This window comes from Somniosus microcephalus, chromosome 2 (assembly GCF_052327205.1).
Source record: "Somniosus microcephalus isolate GS21.2 chromosome 2, FLI_Smic_1.0, whole genome shotgun sequence".
Taxonomy (NCBI): domain Eukaryota; kingdom Metazoa; phylum Chordata; class Chondrichthyes; order Squaliformes; family Somniosidae; genus Somniosus; species Somniosus microcephalus.
Window position 1 is genome coordinate 284,999,342 of NC_140988.1, and position 21,945 is coordinate 285,021,286.

At 41.9% G+C, this 21,945-nt stretch overlaps 1 protein-coding gene across 8 annotated transcripts in view; it reads left to right on the forward strand.

The window, feature by feature from the left end:
• The window catches only part of atosb (atos homolog b), a 155,648-nt gene that overhangs the window by 115,543 nt on the left and 18,160 nt on the right, over nucleotides 1–21,945 (forward strand). For all 8 annotated transcript variants that reach the window (XM_085973009.1, XM_085973000.1, XM_085972957.1 and 5 more), the window contains 3 exons: nucleotides 3,048–4,086; nucleotides 11,611–11,669; nucleotides 20,577–20,676. In XM_085973009.1, the coding sequence (XP_085829135.1) occupies nucleotides 3,184–4,086; nucleotides 11,611–11,669; nucleotides 20,577–20,676 (1,062 nt within the window). In that variant the 5' untranslated portion in view covers nucleotides 3,048–3,183. The remainder of the gene's footprint in view (nucleotides 1–3,047; nucleotides 4,087–11,610; nucleotides 11,670–20,576; nucleotides 20,677–21,945) is intronic.

Genomic DNA, 21,945 nt, shown 5'->3' on the forward strand with positions numbered 1-21,945 from the left:
TTTTTGTCTCCAGTTCTAATACCATCATGTAAACACAGCATTATTCACGTCACAATTTTATCCGCATAACCATATACATTTTGGACACCACTAACATAGGTTTCCTCCACATCCACTCCTTCCCCCCCCCCCCCCCCAATTAAAGACTCTTTTTTTTGTTCAAAATTGCATTTTGATTTTTACCACTGAAGAGGCTTCTTGCTCCCTAACTAGACTTTTTTTGAAACCATTCTGATCTGACTCCTCTGCAGAGATTAATTAACAATTCAATCTAATTGAATGACGGAACAGGCTCGAGGGGCGAAATAGTCTATTCCTGTTCCAGTGTAAAGAGATTATTTTATTCCAGCTGTGGTAAAAGCATCAGAGAACACAAGTACAAAATGATCAGTCTAAAATGGGACTAAAGATTAACAGAATCTCACTCTCGGGATGAGGTGAATAGCAGAAAAAAGCAGATAATTCTATGGAAATAAATTCCCCCACCTGATTAGTAACAGATTGGTGGTTATGAAGTTATGTATTGATCTACATGACTAAATGTTCTATGGAACATAAGTTTCTTTGGAACCTAACAGTTCCTTTGGTGCTAGGACCATTGAAATGTTATTTAAGAATGCAATGTTTAGGATTGGGTCAAGTGGTTGAAATATTAGATTGGCCTTTTGGAGTTTTGCTAAATTTTAGTTTTAATTGGTGCACTGATCGTATTTGATTTTGAAATATTGAAGTAGTGATGTTGGGGAAAATTCTGGAATGCTGCAGTGATGTTAGGGAAATTCTGGAATGCTGCAGTATTATAGAAACTGTTCTTTCAGCATAGATATGTAGGAAAACAATGCAATCCAACAGGAACCAAAGCTTTTAACAACTGAAATGAAAGAATGCAAATGGTAGCTTGATTCATGAGATTTGATGTATAGTGTTAATTATGAAGATAAGCTGTTCTCATTCTACTTTTTAAAATTCAGGGAAATGTACAGTACTGGGAAAAAGAAATTAAAAGTTGCAAACCAGAGGTTCAGTGAAACACTACTTGCACGCTATACTTAAAATATGACCTGAGTATAATCTAAGTAAACAGCATTAGTTACTCCCTAAAATCTGGTCTATTGGCTTGATGATAGGCCATTTCTACAGCAGTATTTAAAATGAGAGAGACCTGATCAAAACTTAAATAGATTAATTAAATATAGTCATGGTAAGAACACTTTAAATGTAGCTATTTGTGCATGGTTCACTGTCCCAAGAGTCATTGAAGTGAGCTGTATAGTAATCCACTGAAAGACATATATGGTGTAATACCGGATGAATGCTAATTTTTATTGACCTGTTTTGTTTTCTCTTGTATATTAAAAAAAAAATAGAATGGGCACATCAGAGGGCCTGTCTGCCGCCTTTGATATACTGTATAATGGCATATAGTGCAGCATCGAAGATTGGAACCGGCTCCGTGATGGAAGGTTGACTAGATAGTCTGAGCTAAGACAGCCAGTCCGCAGTATTTCTGGCACTGTAGTTGATTGACTAGTCAACCTGTCCCATTAATGAGACTTGGAGGTGTAGGACTCTCATTCAGGACTGAAATTCTTCCCACTGCACTCCAGATCATCCTACAAGCCAGTGCCTCAACTGGTAGCGTGGTTCCACATGGTTATCCTTGTACTTGGGGTCTTTAAATTTTATCTGTTAACTAACCTGTGCCTAATCTCTCTGAGCATGTCTATGTAGGATGTGTCTTACAACCCTCCAAGAATTCTGCATTCCTCCAACTCTGGCTTCTTGTCCATCCCCCACTTCTTTCGCCCTACTATTGGCGGCTATGCCTTCGGCCATCTAGGCCCTAAGCTCTGGAATTTCCTCCCTAATCCTCTCCACCTCTCCTCCTTTTAAGACCCTCCTTAAATCCTATGTCTTTGACCAAACTTTTAGTCATCTATATTAATGTCAACTTATTTGGCTCGGTGTAAATTTTTGTCTGATTACGCTCTTGTGAAGTGCCTTGGAATGTTTTACTACGTTAAAAGTGCTATACAAGTGTGTGTGTGTGTGTGTGTGTGTGTGTGTGTGTGTGTGTGTGTACCAGGACCAAAAGTGGGCCCAGCACCAACGTTCCCACTGAGCTACGCGGCCGCGCATCAGTCTGACGGTCCCATGGAGGCCGCTCACCGGCTTTTATAGGGAAGAAACCGCACATGTGCAAAAATTTGAATGAGCTGCGCAGCCAGTTAAAGGGACCGCACATGGTAAAAAAAAAAATTAGAGGGAACAGGGCGACTGTCTGTGTGGAGTTTGCACATTCTCCCCGTGTTTGCGTGGGTTTTCTCCGGGTGCTCCGGTTTCCTCCCACAGTCCAAAGATGTGCGGGTTAGGTTGATTGGCTATGATAAATTGACCCTTAGTGTTAGGGGGATTAAATACGTGGGGTTACAGGGATAGGGTGGGATACGTGTTGGTGTAGGGGTTACAGGGATCGGGTGGGATATGTGTCGGTGCAGGCTCGATGGGCCGAAATGGCTTCTATCTGCACTGTGGGGTTTCTGTGATTACCCAACACTGGTCGTGTTATTGTTGTACCCTTACATGGGAAGAGTGTGCATTCACGTCAGGCAAATGGAAACTCTGTATATTCATCAAAGCTTGGTTCTGAGAGTCTTGAGCACGATGATGGGTTTTGTGGGTGTCAAAAAATGGAGAGACAGCTAAAAAGTAGGAACACAAGAAGTAGAGATAAGAACATGGAAGTCTATTATTAAAAAATGAAGAATTTGACAAACTATTTAATGAACAAATAAGGGCTTGGGGAGTCTTTTAGTTGGGTAACTCACTTAGGTTTGAAGGACATCATATTTGTTGACTATTATACTGGAGGACCTCATTAAGATAAACAATTATAAAAAGAGGCTTTGCTGCAAAAAATGCATTTTTTTAAAAAAACTGGGGCTTTATATTTTATGTATGCAATAATATTTTCATTTAGTGGGTTAATTATGAATAAATACCTCCTGATTAAGAGCTATTATGCAATTTTTCTTTCATTTTTTTAGATGCTGTGCCACAGGAGTGTCCAGAAAAGCATCTTTGGTTCAACTTCATGAAGGAGACTTCTCATCTTTGCAAAACACAGATACATTTTTCTGCCCTTGGATTTCTACATTTCTCTGGTGTAACATACAACAGTCCATGAGGCACATGCATCTGGAGACCTCTCAGAAAGAGCAGTCTAAGGACGTACCTCGGCAGGCTACAGGCCATGCAGATGGCAGCTTCCAAGGTGCACCAACAAACGACTATCGCTTGGACTCCAGTGATGTCATCTCTGAAAGAGGAGTTTTGGCAGGATATAGTGAAAGTGAGGTTAGATTTCAAAAAGTGTACCAACTTTCAATATTTTCTCACCTATCTAACTCTTCAAATAGTTTGGATCAGAGAAATTGCAAACAGGGTATTAAAAGAAGTCCAACTGAACATCATCCAGACCTTGAACTCCATCAGAAAAGAATCCATGTGCACTGTAAAAATTCTGCTACATTGACTGAAAGTCTAAATGCATCTTATTGTGGAACTGGTAATGGCAATCTTTCTGAAAAGGCTGTGGAAAAGACAGGTGACTATACAGATCAACGGGATATTAGTTTCCATGATGGAGAACCAGTTATGCATGGTTCTGCACAACACTTTTCTCACAGTGGTTTGCATGTTATTGAACATAAAGGCTCCCAGGACGGCATCTTGATAGAAGATGGTGAGACAGGTTCACCTAGAAGTAAATTGGCACCAACAACACCATCCTCTGAGAAAGAGATCCAACCTGTTACCGGCGCTGGATTGCTCGACTCTGAGAAAACACCCTCCTCCTGTGGACAATCAAGTACAATCTCTGCCAGATGTACTGTAAAACGAAAGCTGCTATCGCCAACAAATGCGTCAGGGAAAGAGATGTGCTCAGGGGATGAGAGCCCTTCTATTGCAAAGAAATGTAGGATTCAATTAACTAATTCCATCCCAGTTTCTTGCAGAAGTACTGATGCCAAAGCAGCACCTTTTTGGAATCACCTACTTCCATCTTCAAGAGACGCATCCAAGGTTTGTAATAAGTGCAATATTTTAATCTTTGGCAAGCTATTATGTTTTCTGACTGAGCTTTGTTTCTCAAATCCATTAGTTAATGCAGAACAAAAGTTTGAGGGACAACTTTCTGTGCAAAGCGGTCTTCCTTCTGTATTGGTTCTTTTTTTTCCCCCAAGGTCACATACCTGGTTGGAAATATCTTGTTTTGGCTGTGTATTTTCTACTTTGAAAATCTGACATTTCAGGTCTCCACTCTCTCTCTCTCTCTCTCTCTCTCTCTAGTAAATGGCTTTTCCTGACTCTGGTGCCTCTGGATCAGCTCCCAAGTTAGTCCAAAGCGCTAACTTTTCGACTGTTGTATGGGCATGGGCTACATCAGTAAATTATGTCACCGAAGCAGAGCTGTGTGCAAGCTGAAATCCATGTAGCGGTACGAAAGTTAGATTGTGCTGCAGCTGTAAACTTGGGTTGTCATGGCTGCAGACATCCGCATTACAGGAAGACTGGAATGAACTCTTGAGTTATTTTGATGAACATGACCCAAATCCAGAAAATAATACTTTAACAATTATATGACTGCAGCAAGGTCAAATGGGAATATTTGCTTCTACCTTGTTAAAGAAATATAAGCTTATATAGAATCTAGCCCTCATTTGTTTAATAAGAGTCTCAGTCCAGAGTAACTGGAAGCCACGGTAAAAGTATTTGATTTGAATTCGATGTGTGTTCTGCAAAGGTGGCCTGATAGATGGACTTGTATCTCCTCCCGATGTATAGGAGCCCAAAACTACACGCACTACTCCAATTGTAATCTTATTAAGGTTTTATATAGATACACCATAACCTCTTGAAGTTTATATTCTATACTTCTTGCCATAACATCCAGTATTCATTAGCTTTTTTATGGCCTTCTCCATTTGAGGTGCTGCTTTTAATGTTTTGTGAGCTTGAATCCTCAAATCTCCCTGCTCTTCCACTTCACTCACAGCACCAAGACCATCCAAAGTTATCAATGAGATACACTGTGACTACAGCATATTATTCCTCCTCATCACCTTTGACCTTTTCCACAGTGTTCAACATAATTGACAAATAGAAGCACATGGCATTAAAGGGACGGTGGTAACTTGGGTACGTAGTTGATTTGAGGGATAGGAGGCAAAGAGTAGTGGTGAACGGATGTTTATCTGACTGGAGAAAAATATGCAGTGGGATCCCCAGGGGTCTGTATTAGAACCATTGCTTTGCTTGTATATAAACGATCTGGACTTGGGTATAGGGAGTACAATTTTTGAAGTTTGCAGAGGATACAAAACTTGGCAACATAGTAAATAGTGAGCAGGATAGTAGCAGACTTCAGGAGGATGTAGACAGACTGGTGAAATGAGCAGGCAGATGCAATTTAATGCGGTGAAGTATGAAATAATGCACTTTGGGAGGAACAACATGGAGAGGCAGTATGATCTAAATGGTATTATTCTGAGCAGGGTGCAAGAGCAGAGGGACCTGGGGTTGCAGATTCACAAATCTTTGAAGGTGGCAGGGCAAGTTGATAAGGCAGTTAAGAAAGCGTATGGGATACTTAGCTTTGTAAATAGGGGCATTGAATATAATAACAAGGAAGTCATGCTAAACCTTTACAAATCTCTGGTTTGGCCTCAGCTGGAGTATTGTATACAATTCTGGGCACCACACGTTTTAGGAAGGATGTCAAGGCCCTGGAGAGGGTACAGAGGAGGTTTACCAGGATGATACCAAGGAAGAGGGACTTCAGTTATGTGGTGAGATTGAAGAGGCTGGGGCTCCTTTAGAGCAGAGAAAGTTAAGGAGAGACCCAATAGAGGTATTCAAAATTATGCGAGGTTTTGATAGAGCAAGTAGGGAGAAACTATTTCCTCTGGCAAGTGTTCGGTAACCAGAGGTCATAGATTTAAAATAATTGACAAAAGAACTGGAGGGGAAATGAGGAGCAATTTTTTCACAGAGGGTTCTTAAGATCTGGAACGTATTACCTGAAAGGGTGGTGTAACCAGATTCCATAGGAACATACAAAAGGCAATTGGAGAGGACTTATTTGCAGGGTTATAGGGCAAAAAGTTGGGCAGCTCTGTCAAAGAGCCGGCATGACTTCGCGAATGGCCCCCTTCTGTGCTCTAAGATTCTATGATTGATCATGACATCCTCCTCCTCTGTGGCCCACCTCTGGGGAAATGCGCTTGCAGGTTCTTTTCCAATCTTTGCTAATGCAGCTGGCACATCTCCAGCAATAGCATCACCTCCTGGCGTACCCCAAGGTTCAGTCCTTGGCAGCCTCCTTTTCCTCCCTCAGTTATATGTTGACCCTCAGCAATATTATTCATGACTGTAAAAGCTTCTATAGATATGTGAAGAGAAAAAGATTGGTGAAGTCAAGCGTAGGTCCCTTGCAGTCAGAATCGGGGGAATTTATAATGGGGAACAAGGAAATGGCAGATCAATTAAAAACATTCTTTGGTTTTGTCTTCACAAAGGAGGACACAAATAACCTCCCAGAGATGTCAGGAACATAGGGTCTAATGAGAGGGAGGAACTGAATGAAATCAGTATTTGTAGGGAAATGGTGTTCGGGAAATTGACGGGATTGAAGGCCGATAAATCCCCAGGGCCTGATAATCTACATCCTAGGGTACTTAAGGAAGTGGCCCTAGAAATAGTAGATGCGTTGCTGGTCATCTTCCAAAATTCTATGGACTCTGGAACAGTTCCCATGGATTGGAGGGTAGCTAATGTAACCCCACTATTCAAAAAAGGTGGTAGAGAGAAAACGGGGAATTATAGACCGGTAAGCCTGATCTTGGTAGTGGGGAAAATGCTAGAGTTCATTATAAAAGCTGTAATAGCAGAGCACTTGGAAAACAGTGACAGGATTGGACAAAGTCAACATGGATTTACAAAAGGTAAATTGTGCTTGACTAATCTACTGGAATTTTTTGAGGATGTAACTGGTAGAATAGATAAGGGAGAACCAGTGGATGTGGTGTATTTGGACTTTCAGAAGGCTTTCGATAAGGTCCCGCATAAGAGATTAGCGTGTAAAGTTAAAGCACAAGGGATTGGGGGCAAGGTACTGACTTGGATAGAGAACTGGTTGGCAGACAGGAAGCAAAGAGTTGGAATAAACGGGTCTTTTTCCGAGTGGCAGGCAGTGACTAGTGGGGTACTGCAGGGATCAGTGCTAGGACCCCAGCTATTCACAATATATATTAATGATCTAGACGAGGGAACTAGATGTAATATCACCAAGTTTACGGATGATGCAAAGCTGGGTGGGCGTGTGTGCTGTGAGGAGGATGCCGAGAAACTCCAGTATGATTTGGACAGGTTGGGTGATATGGCAGATGCAGTATAATGTGGATAAATGCGAGGTTATCCACTTTGGTGGCAAAATCAGGAAGGCAGATTATTATCTGAACGGCAATAGATTGGGAGAAGGGGAAGTGCAACGAGACCTGGGTGTCCTTGTGCACCAGTCGCTGAAGGTAAGCATGCAGGTGCAGCAGGCGGTTAAGAAGGCAAATGGTATGTTGGCCTTCGTAGCGAGAGGATTCGAGTACAGGAACAAGGATGTCTTGCTGTACAGGGCCTTAGTGAGACCACACCTTGAGTATTGTGTGCAGTTTTGGTCGCCTTATCTGAGGAAAAATGTTCTTGCCATGGAGGGAGTGCAGCGAAGATTCACCAGACTGATACCTGGGATGGCAGGAATGACGTATGAGGAGAGATTGGGTCGACTGGGCTTATACTCGCTGGAGTTTAGAAGAATGAGAGGGGATCTCATTGAAACTTATAAAATTCTAACAGGACTAGACAGACTAGATGCAGGAAGGATGTTCCCGATGGCGGGGGAGTCCAGAACCAGGGGTCACCCTCTAAAAAATAAGGGGTAAGCCGTTTAGGACTGAGATGAGGAGGAATTTCTTCACCCAGAGAGTGGTGAACCTATGGAATTCTCTACCACAGAAGGCAGTTGAGGCCAATTCATTAAATATATTCAAGAAGGAGTTAGATATATTTCTTAAGGCTAAAGGGATCAAGGGATATGGGGAGAAGGCAGGGACAGGGTACTGAGTTTGGATGATCAGCCATGATCTCATTGAATGGCAGAGCAGGCTCGAGGGGCTGAATGGCCTACTCCTGCTCCTATCTTCTATGTTTCTATGAGGTGAGTTTCCATTTGACCAGTTCTACTAAATCACCATTTCCCTTGACTCAACAAGTATCTCTATGCTGTCATACTGCCTGTCCAACATTAAGTTGTTGATGAGCCAGAATTTCTTCCAATTGAATTGGGAAGATCAAAGACATTGTATTCACCCTCTGCCAAAAACTCAGTAACCTTGCCGCTGACTCAAGTTCCTCTCTGATTGTTCTCTTCATCTATACCAGACAGGCCTCAACCACTGTGTCTTGCTCAACCCAGAGAGGAGGCTCAAGCCCCATATTCTGGCCACCACCAAAACTGTTTACTTCCACCTCTACCATCACCCATCTTTACCCCCTACCTCAGTACCACTGCAGCTGAAACACTAATCAACACTTTTTTGTCACTTCCAGATTTTTTTCCTCTAACACCATCCTCATTGATTCCAGAAGCTCCACCCTCAATGAACTCCAACTCATGCAAAATTGCACCATCCACACCCTGGCTCATAAGTATCGCTTGCTCATTTCTCCAATCTGCATTGGCACCTACCCAATGCATCAGTTTAAAAATCTTATCTCATCTCCACATCCCTCTATAGCTTTGACCTCTGCCCTACCATATCTCTTAGACCTTTTCACCCTCTGCCCCATCCCGAGCCCCTTGTTTCTCAACTCTGGGTGCCTTTCCATTTTTCGTCCCCCAGCTTCCAGAGGTGGCAGACTTTCACCTGTCATGGCTGTACCCATGGAAGCGCCTCTCTAACTGCACTGCCTCATTTCCTCTTGCCTGTCTTACAACATCTTCTTAAACCTTTCGATTTGGCCATGCCTTTGGTCATTTTTTCTAACTCCCCAACTTATGTTCTGTGCTATATCAATGCAAGTTTGTTGTCATTATTTATCAGTTTTGAGAAAGCCTCTTAATTCACAAGTGATCAAATTGTCACAAGCCCCCTGTAATCTCTTGCTTCTTATATTTATTTAATCTGTAAGACCTGGTAAACGCACAAATAATCAAGAGATGAGATGAGTATGAAAGTATTAATCACTCATGGCTTAATCTCTAATTTATTATTCATCTTTTTATTATTTATATATAAAAGGGGGAATCTAAACTATAAGCATTTTATTTAACAAGGAGTCCTCAGTACATTAATGCACTTGTCCTTCGATAGTTTGTTATCAAGAAATACAGCAGTTATCAAAATATTAATTCTAAGGCAAAATATGCAACAATGTACAACACAATTTAAAAACTACCCAGATAATATCTCAAACTCGACAATTAAGCATTCACCCAAGTGAATAAGTTTTCTTAACATTTAATTATGAATCAATATAGTTCTTGTACGAAGCTTTCAAATATTGAGGTCATAGGCTGCATTGTAAACTCCAAACTATTCTAGACTATGGCGTTGAAATTGAGGTGGCATCACACTTGGCATAAATCCCAGTCCTGTTCATCTTTGTGTTTGTTATTTCATGGCATCACCCCTCCCTATCTGTAACCTCCTTTAGCTATATAAGCTCCTCCCTCTGTCTCTCTCTCACTCTGGCCTCATATGCATCCATCCCCATTCCCTTTTTGCCACACCATTGGTGGCTATGCCTCCAGCTGCCTCAGCCCCACGCTCTGGAATTACCTCTCTACTTCCCTCTGTTTCTCCACCCCTCGCTCCACTCCTTAAAACCCACCTCTGACCAAGCTTTTGATCCCTATGCCTGATATCTCCTACTTTGACATCCATTTTCTGAATACGCCTCAGTGAAGTGCCTTGGGATGTTTACTGTGTTAAAGGTGCTACATAATTGCAAGATGCTGTGTTAAATATGGTGCTTTGGGGAGAATTATCTTGTATACATAAATTTCCTTTTGCCCCCTCTTCTCCTGAAAGCCTTGCTGGAGTATAGTCATAAGGTGCCGATTGTCCTCTGGTACCTTGACTAAGTGACCATTCTTCATGTATGAACCAAGACGGTGAGTGTCAGCAGGCTATTTAAATCTGGAGGGCATCATGACCAAGTATACTGACCCAAAATCCACTTGTTTCTATTAGGGATCATTTGGATAAGTGATCAGGAGTGGGAACCATGGCTGCTTACTTTCAGCAGGTCTTCACATTTATGTACTTTAAGTTTTTTTTTTTAAATGCCAAAAGCAAATCAAAGTTTTGCTTGCTTTGTTATAGATAGACTCCTGATTGTGCAAACAAATTTCAAAGCATATTGTACACATGGTACAATATGAATGGTCACGGTTTTTTCATGCAAACAGCAGAAAGAACTGGCTGGCTGATACTAGAACCAGGATGCATACTGAAGCAAATCTAATGTGTTAGCCCATGATGTGTGACCAGAGTATGATTTTTTTATATATATTGTTGGACATCCGGAGCATTCATAGAGTATTTAGTCATTTAGTATTTCCATGGTATTCATAGATATATTTAAAGTTTTAAAGGCAGCATATATATTAAGTAGAATTCCCTTTTTCCAGAATAAAAACCGGTCGGGTGGGATTTTATCCATATTATTCTTTAAGTAATAGTAGCTTTTATTTGTGCAGCATTGTTAATGAAACACCTATAGCATTATTTCAAGTTTGTTATTGATCAACTATTAACTTAGTTCTGATAAACAGTTGTGATTTGGATGACAAAATATTCTGTCCAGTGAGTATGAGCAGATAAAAATTTTTCCCGTGAGCGGACTATGTGACAATTTGACAACATTTGTTGCATCGCTGACTGAGAGAAAAAGATGTCTAACCTCAGGGTGTCCCATAGGACTACGGTTTAATGTCTGCAGTCCCTTTATCACTAGAACTCTTCTGATTGCTTCAGTGCTGGCAGAAGGTTAAATTTTGATGTTTGACAGTTTGGTGCATTTTGTTTAAAGCTATTATTTCACTGTGTGTGTGTGTCATGAATTTAATGTAGCTAACCAAACCATTTATAATCAACCAGTGCTATTTCCTGTTAAGCATATTATGTACCATGCTGTTCTTTATTTGTAAAAACTGCCATGTTATAATTTACTGAGAGTCTGATTCGAGAAACCTTGTAAATGTGGGAAAAGAAAGCACAGGATTGGAAAAGACCAGTCCGAAAATCTAATGGTTATTAATATCCCACTCCCTCAAAGAGCCTATCCGAGTAAAAAATTTCCCACCCGTCTATCCTTCAGCATAGTTCCTGTATATTTTATTACTGATTGTCCCCTTCTTTCCATGAGAGGATTACTCAGTGACAATTTGACAACATTTGTTGCATCACTGACTATGAGGGCAAAAGGTGTTGAACCTCAAGGTGTCCCATAGGATTGTGGTTTAATGTCTGCTTTGCCCTTTATCGCTAGATTTCTTCTGACTGCATCAATGCTGGCAGAAGGTTAAAGAATGGATTACGTCTGAAATCGTAAGTAGACGGCATATAATCTTTATGTGGGTATCTGTTAATAGTGGTTAAACTGAAAACAACTTCATTATCTCTTTACAGAAGCTGTTGTACTTTTATGTTACATTAAGAACCAGTCATGTTTATTTTTACTATGTTAATTTGTTATGAGAATACATTTATGTCAGCCTTGGCTCAGTGGTAGCACTCTCTCCTAAATCAGAAGGTTGTGGGTTCAAGCCCCGCTCCAGAGACTTGAGCACATATTCCAGGCGGACACTTCAGTGCAGTCCTGAGGAAGTGCTGCACTGTCGGAGGTCCCATCTGCTCTCTCAAGTGGATGTAAAAGATGACTTGGCACTATTTGAAGAAGAGCAGGAGCATTCTCCCGTGTCTTAGCCAATATTTAACCTTCAAACAACACCTAAAACATTGCTGTTTGTAAGAGCTTGCTGTGCGCAAATTGGTGCTGCGTTTCCTACATTACAACAGTGACGCCACTTCAAGCGTACTTCATTGATTGTAAAGTGCTTTGGGACGTCCTGAGGTCGTGAAAGGCGCTGTACAAGTGAAATTCTTTCTTTTATATCTAGCATATCAACTAGGGGAAGTCAGTAGCAATACCTGTTCTTTGAGACTTGAGCAACAACCATATGACATCTTTTTCTATAGTGACTGACTCTTTTCTCCCCTGCCCTCTCTTCCACCTCCACACCACCCCCCGCCCCCCACCCCCACCAAAAAAATGCAAGATTGTTTTCTCTCGTAACTCTGTTGCCTTCGTACTGTTGATACAATTGAGTGAACACTTGCTTCCACCCCTTTCCTCTGGCACAATCGTGTGAAGTTCAACCATATTGCATCTGGAATATTTATTCTGTCAAAATCCTGGCTTTGAAATATGTCAGCTGCAAGAGTTACTTTCCTATAACTTGTCACGAATAGAATCCCTTGGGCCTTCCGTCAGAAAGCATCTTCACATGGTGCAAGTTCAGTCAGTGTTTCTAAAAAAAAAAAGCGGCTCAAAGAACTTATTCAGTCAAGAATTGCTGAAATCACATTCTGCTTTGTGTTTTAAGGACAAAGATAGTACGGGACATCACTGTTGTCTTCCTTTTTCCCATATCTAGTTCCACTAAAAGTAGCTTGACAAAAGGCATCAGAAAGCAACAGTATCTATCAATTTTTTTTTCCCAGCAATCCAAGTGACCTTCATGTAATGTTGGCATCAGGTGATTGATTGAAATAAAGCAATGAATGAATCTTCCTTGATTTAGATTCCTGTCACTTAACTGATCATTTTGGTGAACAAGTTTTTGATGTATTATATGGAAAATCAGTTCCTGAAGTAGCTCATTCATTCCCAGGACTTCAAAACGGTAGAACTCTTCACCAGCTATCTTCACTTCATCCTATAATCTGTACCCATTTAAAACCCAAGCTTGCCATTGTCTAATCATCAAGTTTGATTTTTCTCACCACCTCTCCTCCTCTTGGTGTTCCCCACACTATAGGTTTTGACATTTCAATTGAGTTCCTCAATAAACTTTTTCCCTCTTTTTTTTCTCCTTTGGTACCCACCCCCATCCCACTTCTCTGTTGAGGGTGATAACCTGGGTACGGGGTTAAGATTCCACAAGCCTCTAATACTTCACTCAAGTGGACATTCTTCATTTGTGAGGTTGGATCTTATTAGGCAGACTATTTTAACTGAGGGACATCACAGTTGAGCCTATTTCTGCCCTTGGCTGATGTTTCCCACACACATCCACCCCTGCATGTGATGCATACGCACGTATAACACACACTAGCAGATGGCATCATGTTTTTGTTTCTTCAATGTACCAAGGTTAGTATTATCCTGCCCAATAACATGTTGAGGTCATATTTTATTTAATTAAAAATCCAGTTCTTATAACTTGACAGCTTATGCTATTGGTTAATGCAGTAAAATGTTTCCTGTTATGGTGTATCCATATGCATGTTGATTTTTCTTCCTCTTTTATGTTAGTGTGTTATATTGAAATACCTTCCAAAGCCCATGTTAAACCATGGTTAAGATATTGTCACTCGTGATGCATTTGCTTTTAGAAATAGTGGATGCATTGGTGGTCATTTTCCAAAATTCTAGAATGGTTCCTGCAAATAGGGAGGGGAGGGGAGAGAGCGAGAGGATAAGGGGGAACCTTTCAGAAGGCATTCGAGGATTGGTTAACAGAGAGTAGGAATAAACGGGTCATTTTCGGGTTGGCAGGCTGTAACTAGTGGGGTACTGCTAGGATCAGTGCTTGGGCCTCAGCTAGTCACAATCTATATCCGTGATTTGGATGAGGTGACCAAATGGGAATGTAAGTTGTGAGAAGGATGCAAAGAGGCATCAAGGTGATATAGACAAGCTAAGTGAGTGGGCAAAAATATGTCAAATGGAATATAATGTGAAGTACGATAGCAAAATACTGCAGATGCTGGAAATCTGAAATAACAACAGAAAATGCTGGAAAAACTCTGCAGGCCAGGCAACATCCACGGAGAGAAATTAGTCAACATTTCGGGTCAAAACCCTTTGTCAAGACTAAAGAGGCACAGGGAATGAAATAGATTAAGAGGCCAGGCTGGGAGAGAACAAAAGAGAAGAAGAGACATTAAGAGGTATTCAAAACGAGACGAGATGGTGATAGGACTAGTGGAGACAAAAGACAGCTCTAGGTTAGTTGTGAAATGTGCTGGCAGAATGGGAGGAAATCTGCTGGCAGAATGGGAGACAGCTGCCATGTGGGAGAGAGGAAAAAAAAGGGAAAGGGGGGAGGGGGGAAAGGCCAAAACAAAGGTGTGGATAAAAAATATAAGTAAAAATGTAACAGGGGCTGAGGTTATGATCTGAAATTGTTGAACTCGATATTGAGTCCGTAAGGCTGTAAAGTGCCTAATTGGAAGATGAGGTGCTGTTCCTCGAGTTTATGTTGAGCTTCCGTGGAACAATGCAAGAGTTATCCACTTTGGTAGGAAAAATAGAAAAGCAGAGTTTTTTAAATGGTGAGAGATTGGGAAATGTTGGTGTTCAGAGGGACCTAGGTGTCCTTGTACAAGAATCACTGAAAGTTAACATGCAAGTACAGCAAGCAATTAGGAAAGCAAATGGTATGTTGGCCTTTATTACAAGAGGATTTGAGTATAAGAATAAAGACGTCTTACTGTAATTATTTAGGGCCCTGGTGAGACCACACCTGGAGTATTGTGTACAGTTTTGGTCTCCTTACCTAAGGAAGGATATACTTGCCATAGAGGGAGTACATGAAGGTTCACCAGACTGATTCCTGGGAGGGGAGGTATTGTCCTGTGAGGAGAGATTGAGTAGACTAAGCCTATATTCTCTGGAGTTTAGAAGAATGAGAGGTGATCTCATTGAAACAACATTCTTACAGGACTTGACAGGGTAGATGCAGGGAGGATATTTCCCCTGGCTGGGGAGTCGAGAACCAGGGGTCACAGTCTCAGAATAAGGGGCCGGCCATTTAGGACTGAGATGAGGAGAAATTTCTTCACTCGGAGGGTGGTGAATCTTTGGAATTCTGTACCCCAGAGGGTTGTGGAGGTTCAGAGATGGATAGATTTTTGGATATTAAGGGAATCAAGGGATATGGGGATAGTGCAGGAAAGTGGAGTTGAGGGAGAAGATCAGCCATGATCTTATTGAATGCAGGCTCGAGGGGCCAAATGGCCTACTCCTGCTCCTATTTCTTATATTCTTAGGTTCTTCTTGCTCTCCCAAACAATGTAGTATTAATATGTAGGCAATTTATTAAGATACACCACTTCCAACCCGTCTCAAACCCGAGCAACATCTATTAACTCTAACTCTGTTTCCTGTCCATCAGCCTATTTTCTATCCATGCTGTTACATGTCCTCTTATTCCATACACCAGAATTTTTGTAACAAGCCTCCTGTGAGACATCGTCTACAACACCTGACAATGCATATGTGCTAAACTTACTGCATTCTATGCAAGTCACTTCAGAAAACTGTATAAAATTTGTCAAACGTGACTTGTTTTTAACAATTTTATTCTGGCTGTCCATGATTATCTGAAGCACCTAAATGTCCACTCATTTTATCTCAAAATTATGGATTCTTACAAATTTGGCCACAGGTAACATTAGACTAGCTGATATAAAGGTACCTACTTTATCTTTCTCTCCCCACTTGAACAGAATTATTACATTGGCTACACTGCAGTCCCACAACACAATTTTCATATCTAAAGCGGATTGAAAAATTGTGGCCGGACCCTGCAATCTCCACTTTGACCTCCTTCAACAGCTGAGACTGCATGTCATCAGGGCTATGGGACTTAACCACTTTTGAGTTCTGCTAATTTTTTTCAAGCCAATTCCTTTTATACAGTTAGCTCTAGCAATTGTTCCACTGTCTCCTCTCGCACATCTACATTCTCGTTTCTTTGCATTCCTATTCCTCATGTTTCTTTATATTTGTTTTCTGCTTCTTCGTTTTATTTTTCCCTTCCCCCACAGGAGTAGTTACTTTTCAAGTGAAGTCATTGGTCCTGGCCATGTTCAAGTGGAGCCTGTCAGGCCTCGATTGTCCCAAAACTGGTCCCAGTATGCTTGGAATTCTGCTATCAGCTTTTCAACCGCACATATACTTCCATTAACATGCTCTTTCTGTACTGACTAATGCAGGGTGTAATCCTGAGATTATTACCCTCGAGTACCTGCTCTTTAGTCTGCCTCCTCATTCCTGAAACTCCCTTGGCAGGACCTCAATTCTATTCCATTGGTTCCAACATGAACTATGACTTCTAACTGTTTCCCTACCCTATCCGAAATCTTTTGCACCCACTCTGTGAAATCCCTTAGCTTGGCAATTGGGAGGCAACATGCCATATCGGACCCTTGGCTGTGGCTATAAAAGCCCCTGCTTACAGATTCCCCTGATAATACTGTGCTTCTGCACTTCCCCCTCTTTGTCAACGATTTGTTCTGTGGTGCTGCTGCCTTCCTCTGAGTTGTTATTAATATTCAGCCTGTTCATCAACGCAACACTCTTGAGATCCCTGCATTGCCTCCAGTCGTCTCCTCTTACCCTGATGGATGGTCACCCACTTCCCTTCCCTTCCTCACTAACTCACTTTGCCTGTGGGGTAACCATCTCCTGAAGAGTGTTTAAAATAATTTGGCTGGGGGAGAGGCACCAGGAAGCAGCAGCAGAGAGGAGAGACAAGGTGCATAGAAAACTAGGAGGGCCAAACAGCAACAGAACAAAAGAACAGTGTAGAAAGAGCAGGAATTCGATGGAGGAAAAAAGCAAAGCCGACTAGCATGGTGTTGGGATGCATGTCTGTTAATGCGAGGAGTGTTACAAATGCAGTTGAGAGTTACAGGTGCAAGTTGACACATGGGGTTATAATATAGTGGCTATAACAGAGACCTGGCTTAAACATGGGCAGGAATGGGAACGAAATATTCTTGGCTACAATGTATTCAGGAGGGATAGGGAAGGAAAAAAGATGGGGTGGGGGTTGGTGGCAATATTGATCAAGAATAATATTACAGTTCTAAAGGGGGACGATATACTAGAGGGCTCAAAGACTGAATCTCTTTGGTCAGAGTTAAGGAACTGTTACATTGCTGGGTGTTTACTTCGAACCTCAAATAGTGAGAAGGAGACCGAGGAGCAAATCTGTTGGGAAATTTCAGAGAAATTAAAAAATATGAGAGCAGTAATAGTAGTGGACTTCAATTACCCTAATATAGACTGGGGGGGGAAACAGAGTAAAGGGCAAGGAAGTGAAGAATTCCTAAAATGTGTACAAGAACTTCCTTAATCAGAATGATTCTAGCCCAACAAGGAAGGAAGCAGTGCTAGATCTAGTTCTGGGGAATGAAGTAGGGCAAGTGGAGTGTGTTGCAGTGGGAGAACATCTGGATATTAGTAATCATAATATAATTAGGTTTAAAATAATTACAGAAAGGGACAAAGAAAGCAAAGGTGAAAATACCCAACTGGAAGGGAGCCAATTTCAGTGATTTGAGAAGGGATCTAACACAGGTGGACTGGAAACAAAGCTTGGCCAGGAAAACAGTAAATGAGCAATGGCAGGCCTTCGAGGCAGAGATAGTCTGGGTATAAACTAAGCATATTCCCATAAGGAGGAAAGACATGATATCCAAAGCTAGAGCTCCCTGGATGACAAAGGAAATCGAGGTTAAAATAAAACAGAAAAAGGAGGTTCATGACAAATGTCAGGTACAGAATACAGTAGAAAACCAGGCAGAATAGAGAGAGTGCAGGGGGAAATTGGAAAAGGATATAAGAGAGAGTATGATAAAATATTACCTGGTAATGTAAAGGGAAACCCAAAAGTATTTTATAAACCTAGAAATAGTAAAAGGATAACTAAAGCGATGGTGGGGCCATTTAGGGACAAAAAAGGCAAATCATGTGTGAGTAACATGATTGAGTTCTTTGAAAAACAGAGGGTTGATGAAGGCAGTTCAGTAGATGTTATGTATATATGGACTTTCAAAAGGCATTTGATAAAGTACCACATCACCGACTTACTCAGAAAATAGAAGCACGTGGTATTTAAGGGACAATGGTAACTTGGGTATGTAATTGGTAAGGGATAGATTCAGAGAGTAGTGGTAAACGGATGTTTTTCTGACTGGAGAGTAGTATGCACTGGGGGTGGGGGGTGTCAGTGTTAGGACTTTGTTGTATTGCTTTCCTTGTTGCATGTAATTGACCTGGACTTGGGCAGAGGGAGTACAATTTTAAAGTTTGTGGACGATGCAAAACTTGGCAGTTATTTCTAGTTGTTCTTTTGCTCTTGGTGCCATATCTCCTGCACATGTCTTGAGAATTGTTAGAAATTTAGGCCTAGAAATTCAGTTGTTTGCGCCAGCCGCTAGCGCCTTAGGAGGAGGAGATGTGGGGTGCTAGGCGGCTAGCGGCCGGGCGCAGCGCGATCTGCGCCTCTCCCCAACTTCAGTAAAGATTTAGTGGCGGCGCAAAGCCTTTGCGCGCGCTCAGCTGCGCGCGCAGATCCTGACGTCATTTCATCGTGCAACGCCCTTTGTGCGCCCCAAACCGGAAATTCAGTGGCGCCGGCCTATTGTGCGCCTGGCGCCCCTAGCGACTGGTAGAGGGGAACGGTTCCCAGTCGCTGCGGGGCGAGGGGGGCGCAAATTAAAGGGCACTCCTCCTGCAGTAGAAATGGCAGCCATTTTGCAACACTCCTTCTTTGTGAGAGACGGATCTTTGCAGAGAGACAAAGGTAGAGAGCTTTCTGGTTTGGCTCAACACTCGCACAGGTACTTGTGGCTTCAGGCCACAGCTTTGCACTTGTCTTTAACTTCAGAGCCATAGCATTGATTGGAAACATATAATGGGGGCTGCAATGGGTGCAAACGTTGGCCTTCTCCATAGTCCTGGGCGTTGTACAGATCAAGCAGCAGTGGTCAGGCCTTGCTTCAGGGCTGCAGTGTGCAGGGCGTGGCAGGCAAACAAATCCACCCTCCCCCTTTAAGAGCTGACCGGCGCCAGAATGTCTGCCGTCAATCAGCAACTCGCTGCACCTGCGCTGCACCCGCCCTCGGGGGTATCGCCGCCGGCTTAGCGCCTAATGATAGTCGTGCATCGCCTGTTTTAGCGCAGCAGCAACCTCTTGGGGCGATGCCACTGAATATCGGCGAAGGTGGCGCGAAGTTGCGCCGGGCACAAACTTTAGCGGCCGCCCGGCTGTAGCGCCCCAAACGTGGCTATACTGAATTTCTAGGCCTTAGGGTCTTAGCTTAGATATTCTGGTGGGTACAATGGTATTACAGGAGACTTTGTTATATCTGGCACCGACGGGACCGAGCTGTTGCCAATCTATCAAAACTGCCGGACATACCAGCGTTAATGTTGAAGCATACGGAGGTTTTCATCTCCGTATCTGACAACAAACACTGTTGCTTAGCAACAGCTTCTAAACAGTCGGCCCGTACCTTTAGAAGCGTCTCTGTAGCTTAGCAACAGCTTCAGAGAGACTATCCAGAGCCTGACTGTTGAAAAAAAAAGCCACGAGAAGGAAAAAAAAGCCACGAGAAGAAAAAAAAACCTAACAAAACGGCTCCTGATTTCTGCCGGTAGATCGAGGTTTCCGGACATACAACCTCCGGATAAACCAAAGTTTCCTGTAGATACTTCTGCATGCAGCATGAACATCTTGCTTCTGGGATGTGCCTGCCCAATAGCATAACCCAGAGGTGCAACTATAGTAGCCCCTTGTGATCTGAACCAGATATTTGTTTTTCACACATACCTCGCCCCCCGCCTTCTTTGATTGCCTCTGCAATCTTTTCAAAGACTAACCCAAAAAACATTTGGTGAGATGAAGCCGCATATCAATCATTAAGCTGCTTTATTTCCCTGACAGGAAGGGAACATACAGAGTAACTGACGAATAGATTCGCTTATATCAATCAGTACAACTTGTCTATGCCTAATAATAGAAAAATAATGAATCTAGCTTCACTATGTCAGTAGGTCATTTTTCTTGGCTTAAACAGAATAACTCCTAAGTACCCTCCTGAATTCTCCTCCTCCTGAATGTGGCCAAAGCTTGCCCTTTCAGCTTTCTGTTTCAAAAACCTATCAGTCTGTATCTCTTTGGTTTTTATCACCGTGATCAAAGCCAGAAGGGAAGCCTGCTAGACCTAGTCAATCCCCGCAGAGTGCATGGGACCAGTAACTCCTACGGGGAAGAGATCAAAATAAAAAAGTTTGCTTTTCCATTTCTATTAATTTAACAAATAGGAATTTGTTAAGTTGTTAACTGCAGAAACTTTTAAAATAAAACCTGCTTGCTTGACTAAAGTTAAGTAGTAAAGAATATCTTTATATGATGCCTATATTTTACTCTTCAGGAGACACCTACGGAGCGCATTTGCAGGAGAATCTAGCAAGTTTTCATCAAGAAGCAGCACAAGTCCTTCTATTAGCCGTTCTTTGCTTGGAAATTTTGAGGTACAAGTACATAGCGTTGCCAACTCGGGGCGGAGATAGTCCCGGGATGGTCATCACGTGACTTCCCCCTGCCAATCCAGGGCTGGTTATAAAAAGGAGTGATTTAGTTATTCTGTTTTTTACTCCTTCCTCATTGGTAATTACCAACCAAGAGCATAACTAGAAATATGCTTTATCCATCTGCTGGGATGGGGAAAATGAACGCCATGCCTTGCTCTGATTTGCTGCTGCTCTGGTCATTTGGTAAAATACAAGAGTCTGACACCTAAGCTCATGATCTCGCATCTATGAAAGGCACAGAGTCCCAGAGTGCAGTGCGGCAAAGAAGTGTCCCTACCTATAAAACGGCTCCATTAGTGCACGCACCTGGAATGCTGTCTGCGCATGCGCATGACTACCTGTCAGTGGTTGATAGTTGGTGTGACATAACAAGTGAGCTCAGTTTTAATTTTAATTAAACACATTCCTTGGATGGGACAACAAGTACAACTAATTTGCCAGAGTGGAGAGGAAGGAAAAAGAAACGGAAAAATCCCCAACCCTGTAACAACAGAGACTGAGTATGAAGTATGGGGAGATTTGCTATAACTGTTACTCTATACAATCACTTACTGAATGTAAAATAAAGCAGCATATCTGGTCTCATCTCTGAAATGCTGATCAGTGCGCTTTTCAAACTACTGGAGAAGCACAGGAGGGCACGTGCAAGGATCATGATATCCAGTTGATGCAAGGAGTTCTCATTCTTGCACCCCCCTCCTGCCCCCAGGGAAGCACTGAAACAAATGCGTATTCTGGAAACTACCATATGGGAGGAGTCTGTTAACATTAGGAGCCGTTGGGCAGTGCCACATGCTTATTTATGGTAGGTGGGGTTGAACTGTGAAGTCTACAAGTTTCCATATTGCTCCAAATTGGCTCTGGTAGAAAACACAGTCAGTGTCAGTTTGCAATTGTGGTATGAAGTGAATGTCCAATTCATCCAATTTATATACACATCCAAAAACATGGTGTAAAAATGAACATATATAATCAGAGCCATAGTTAACAGGTTTGAATAATGGGCGTGACTCCCATTGAATGAATGCTATTCGTTTAGTTTTTCCAGTTTAATTTGTTAATTATTTTTAAAAAGATGTTACAATTTGGATCATGATAAAACAGTATAGGAATTCTATCCTACAATAAATTTAAAACATTAGCATAGTGAATGAAAATTGAATATTTTTTAAATTTACTTTTAACTGATGGGAAACGCCTATTTTTTTT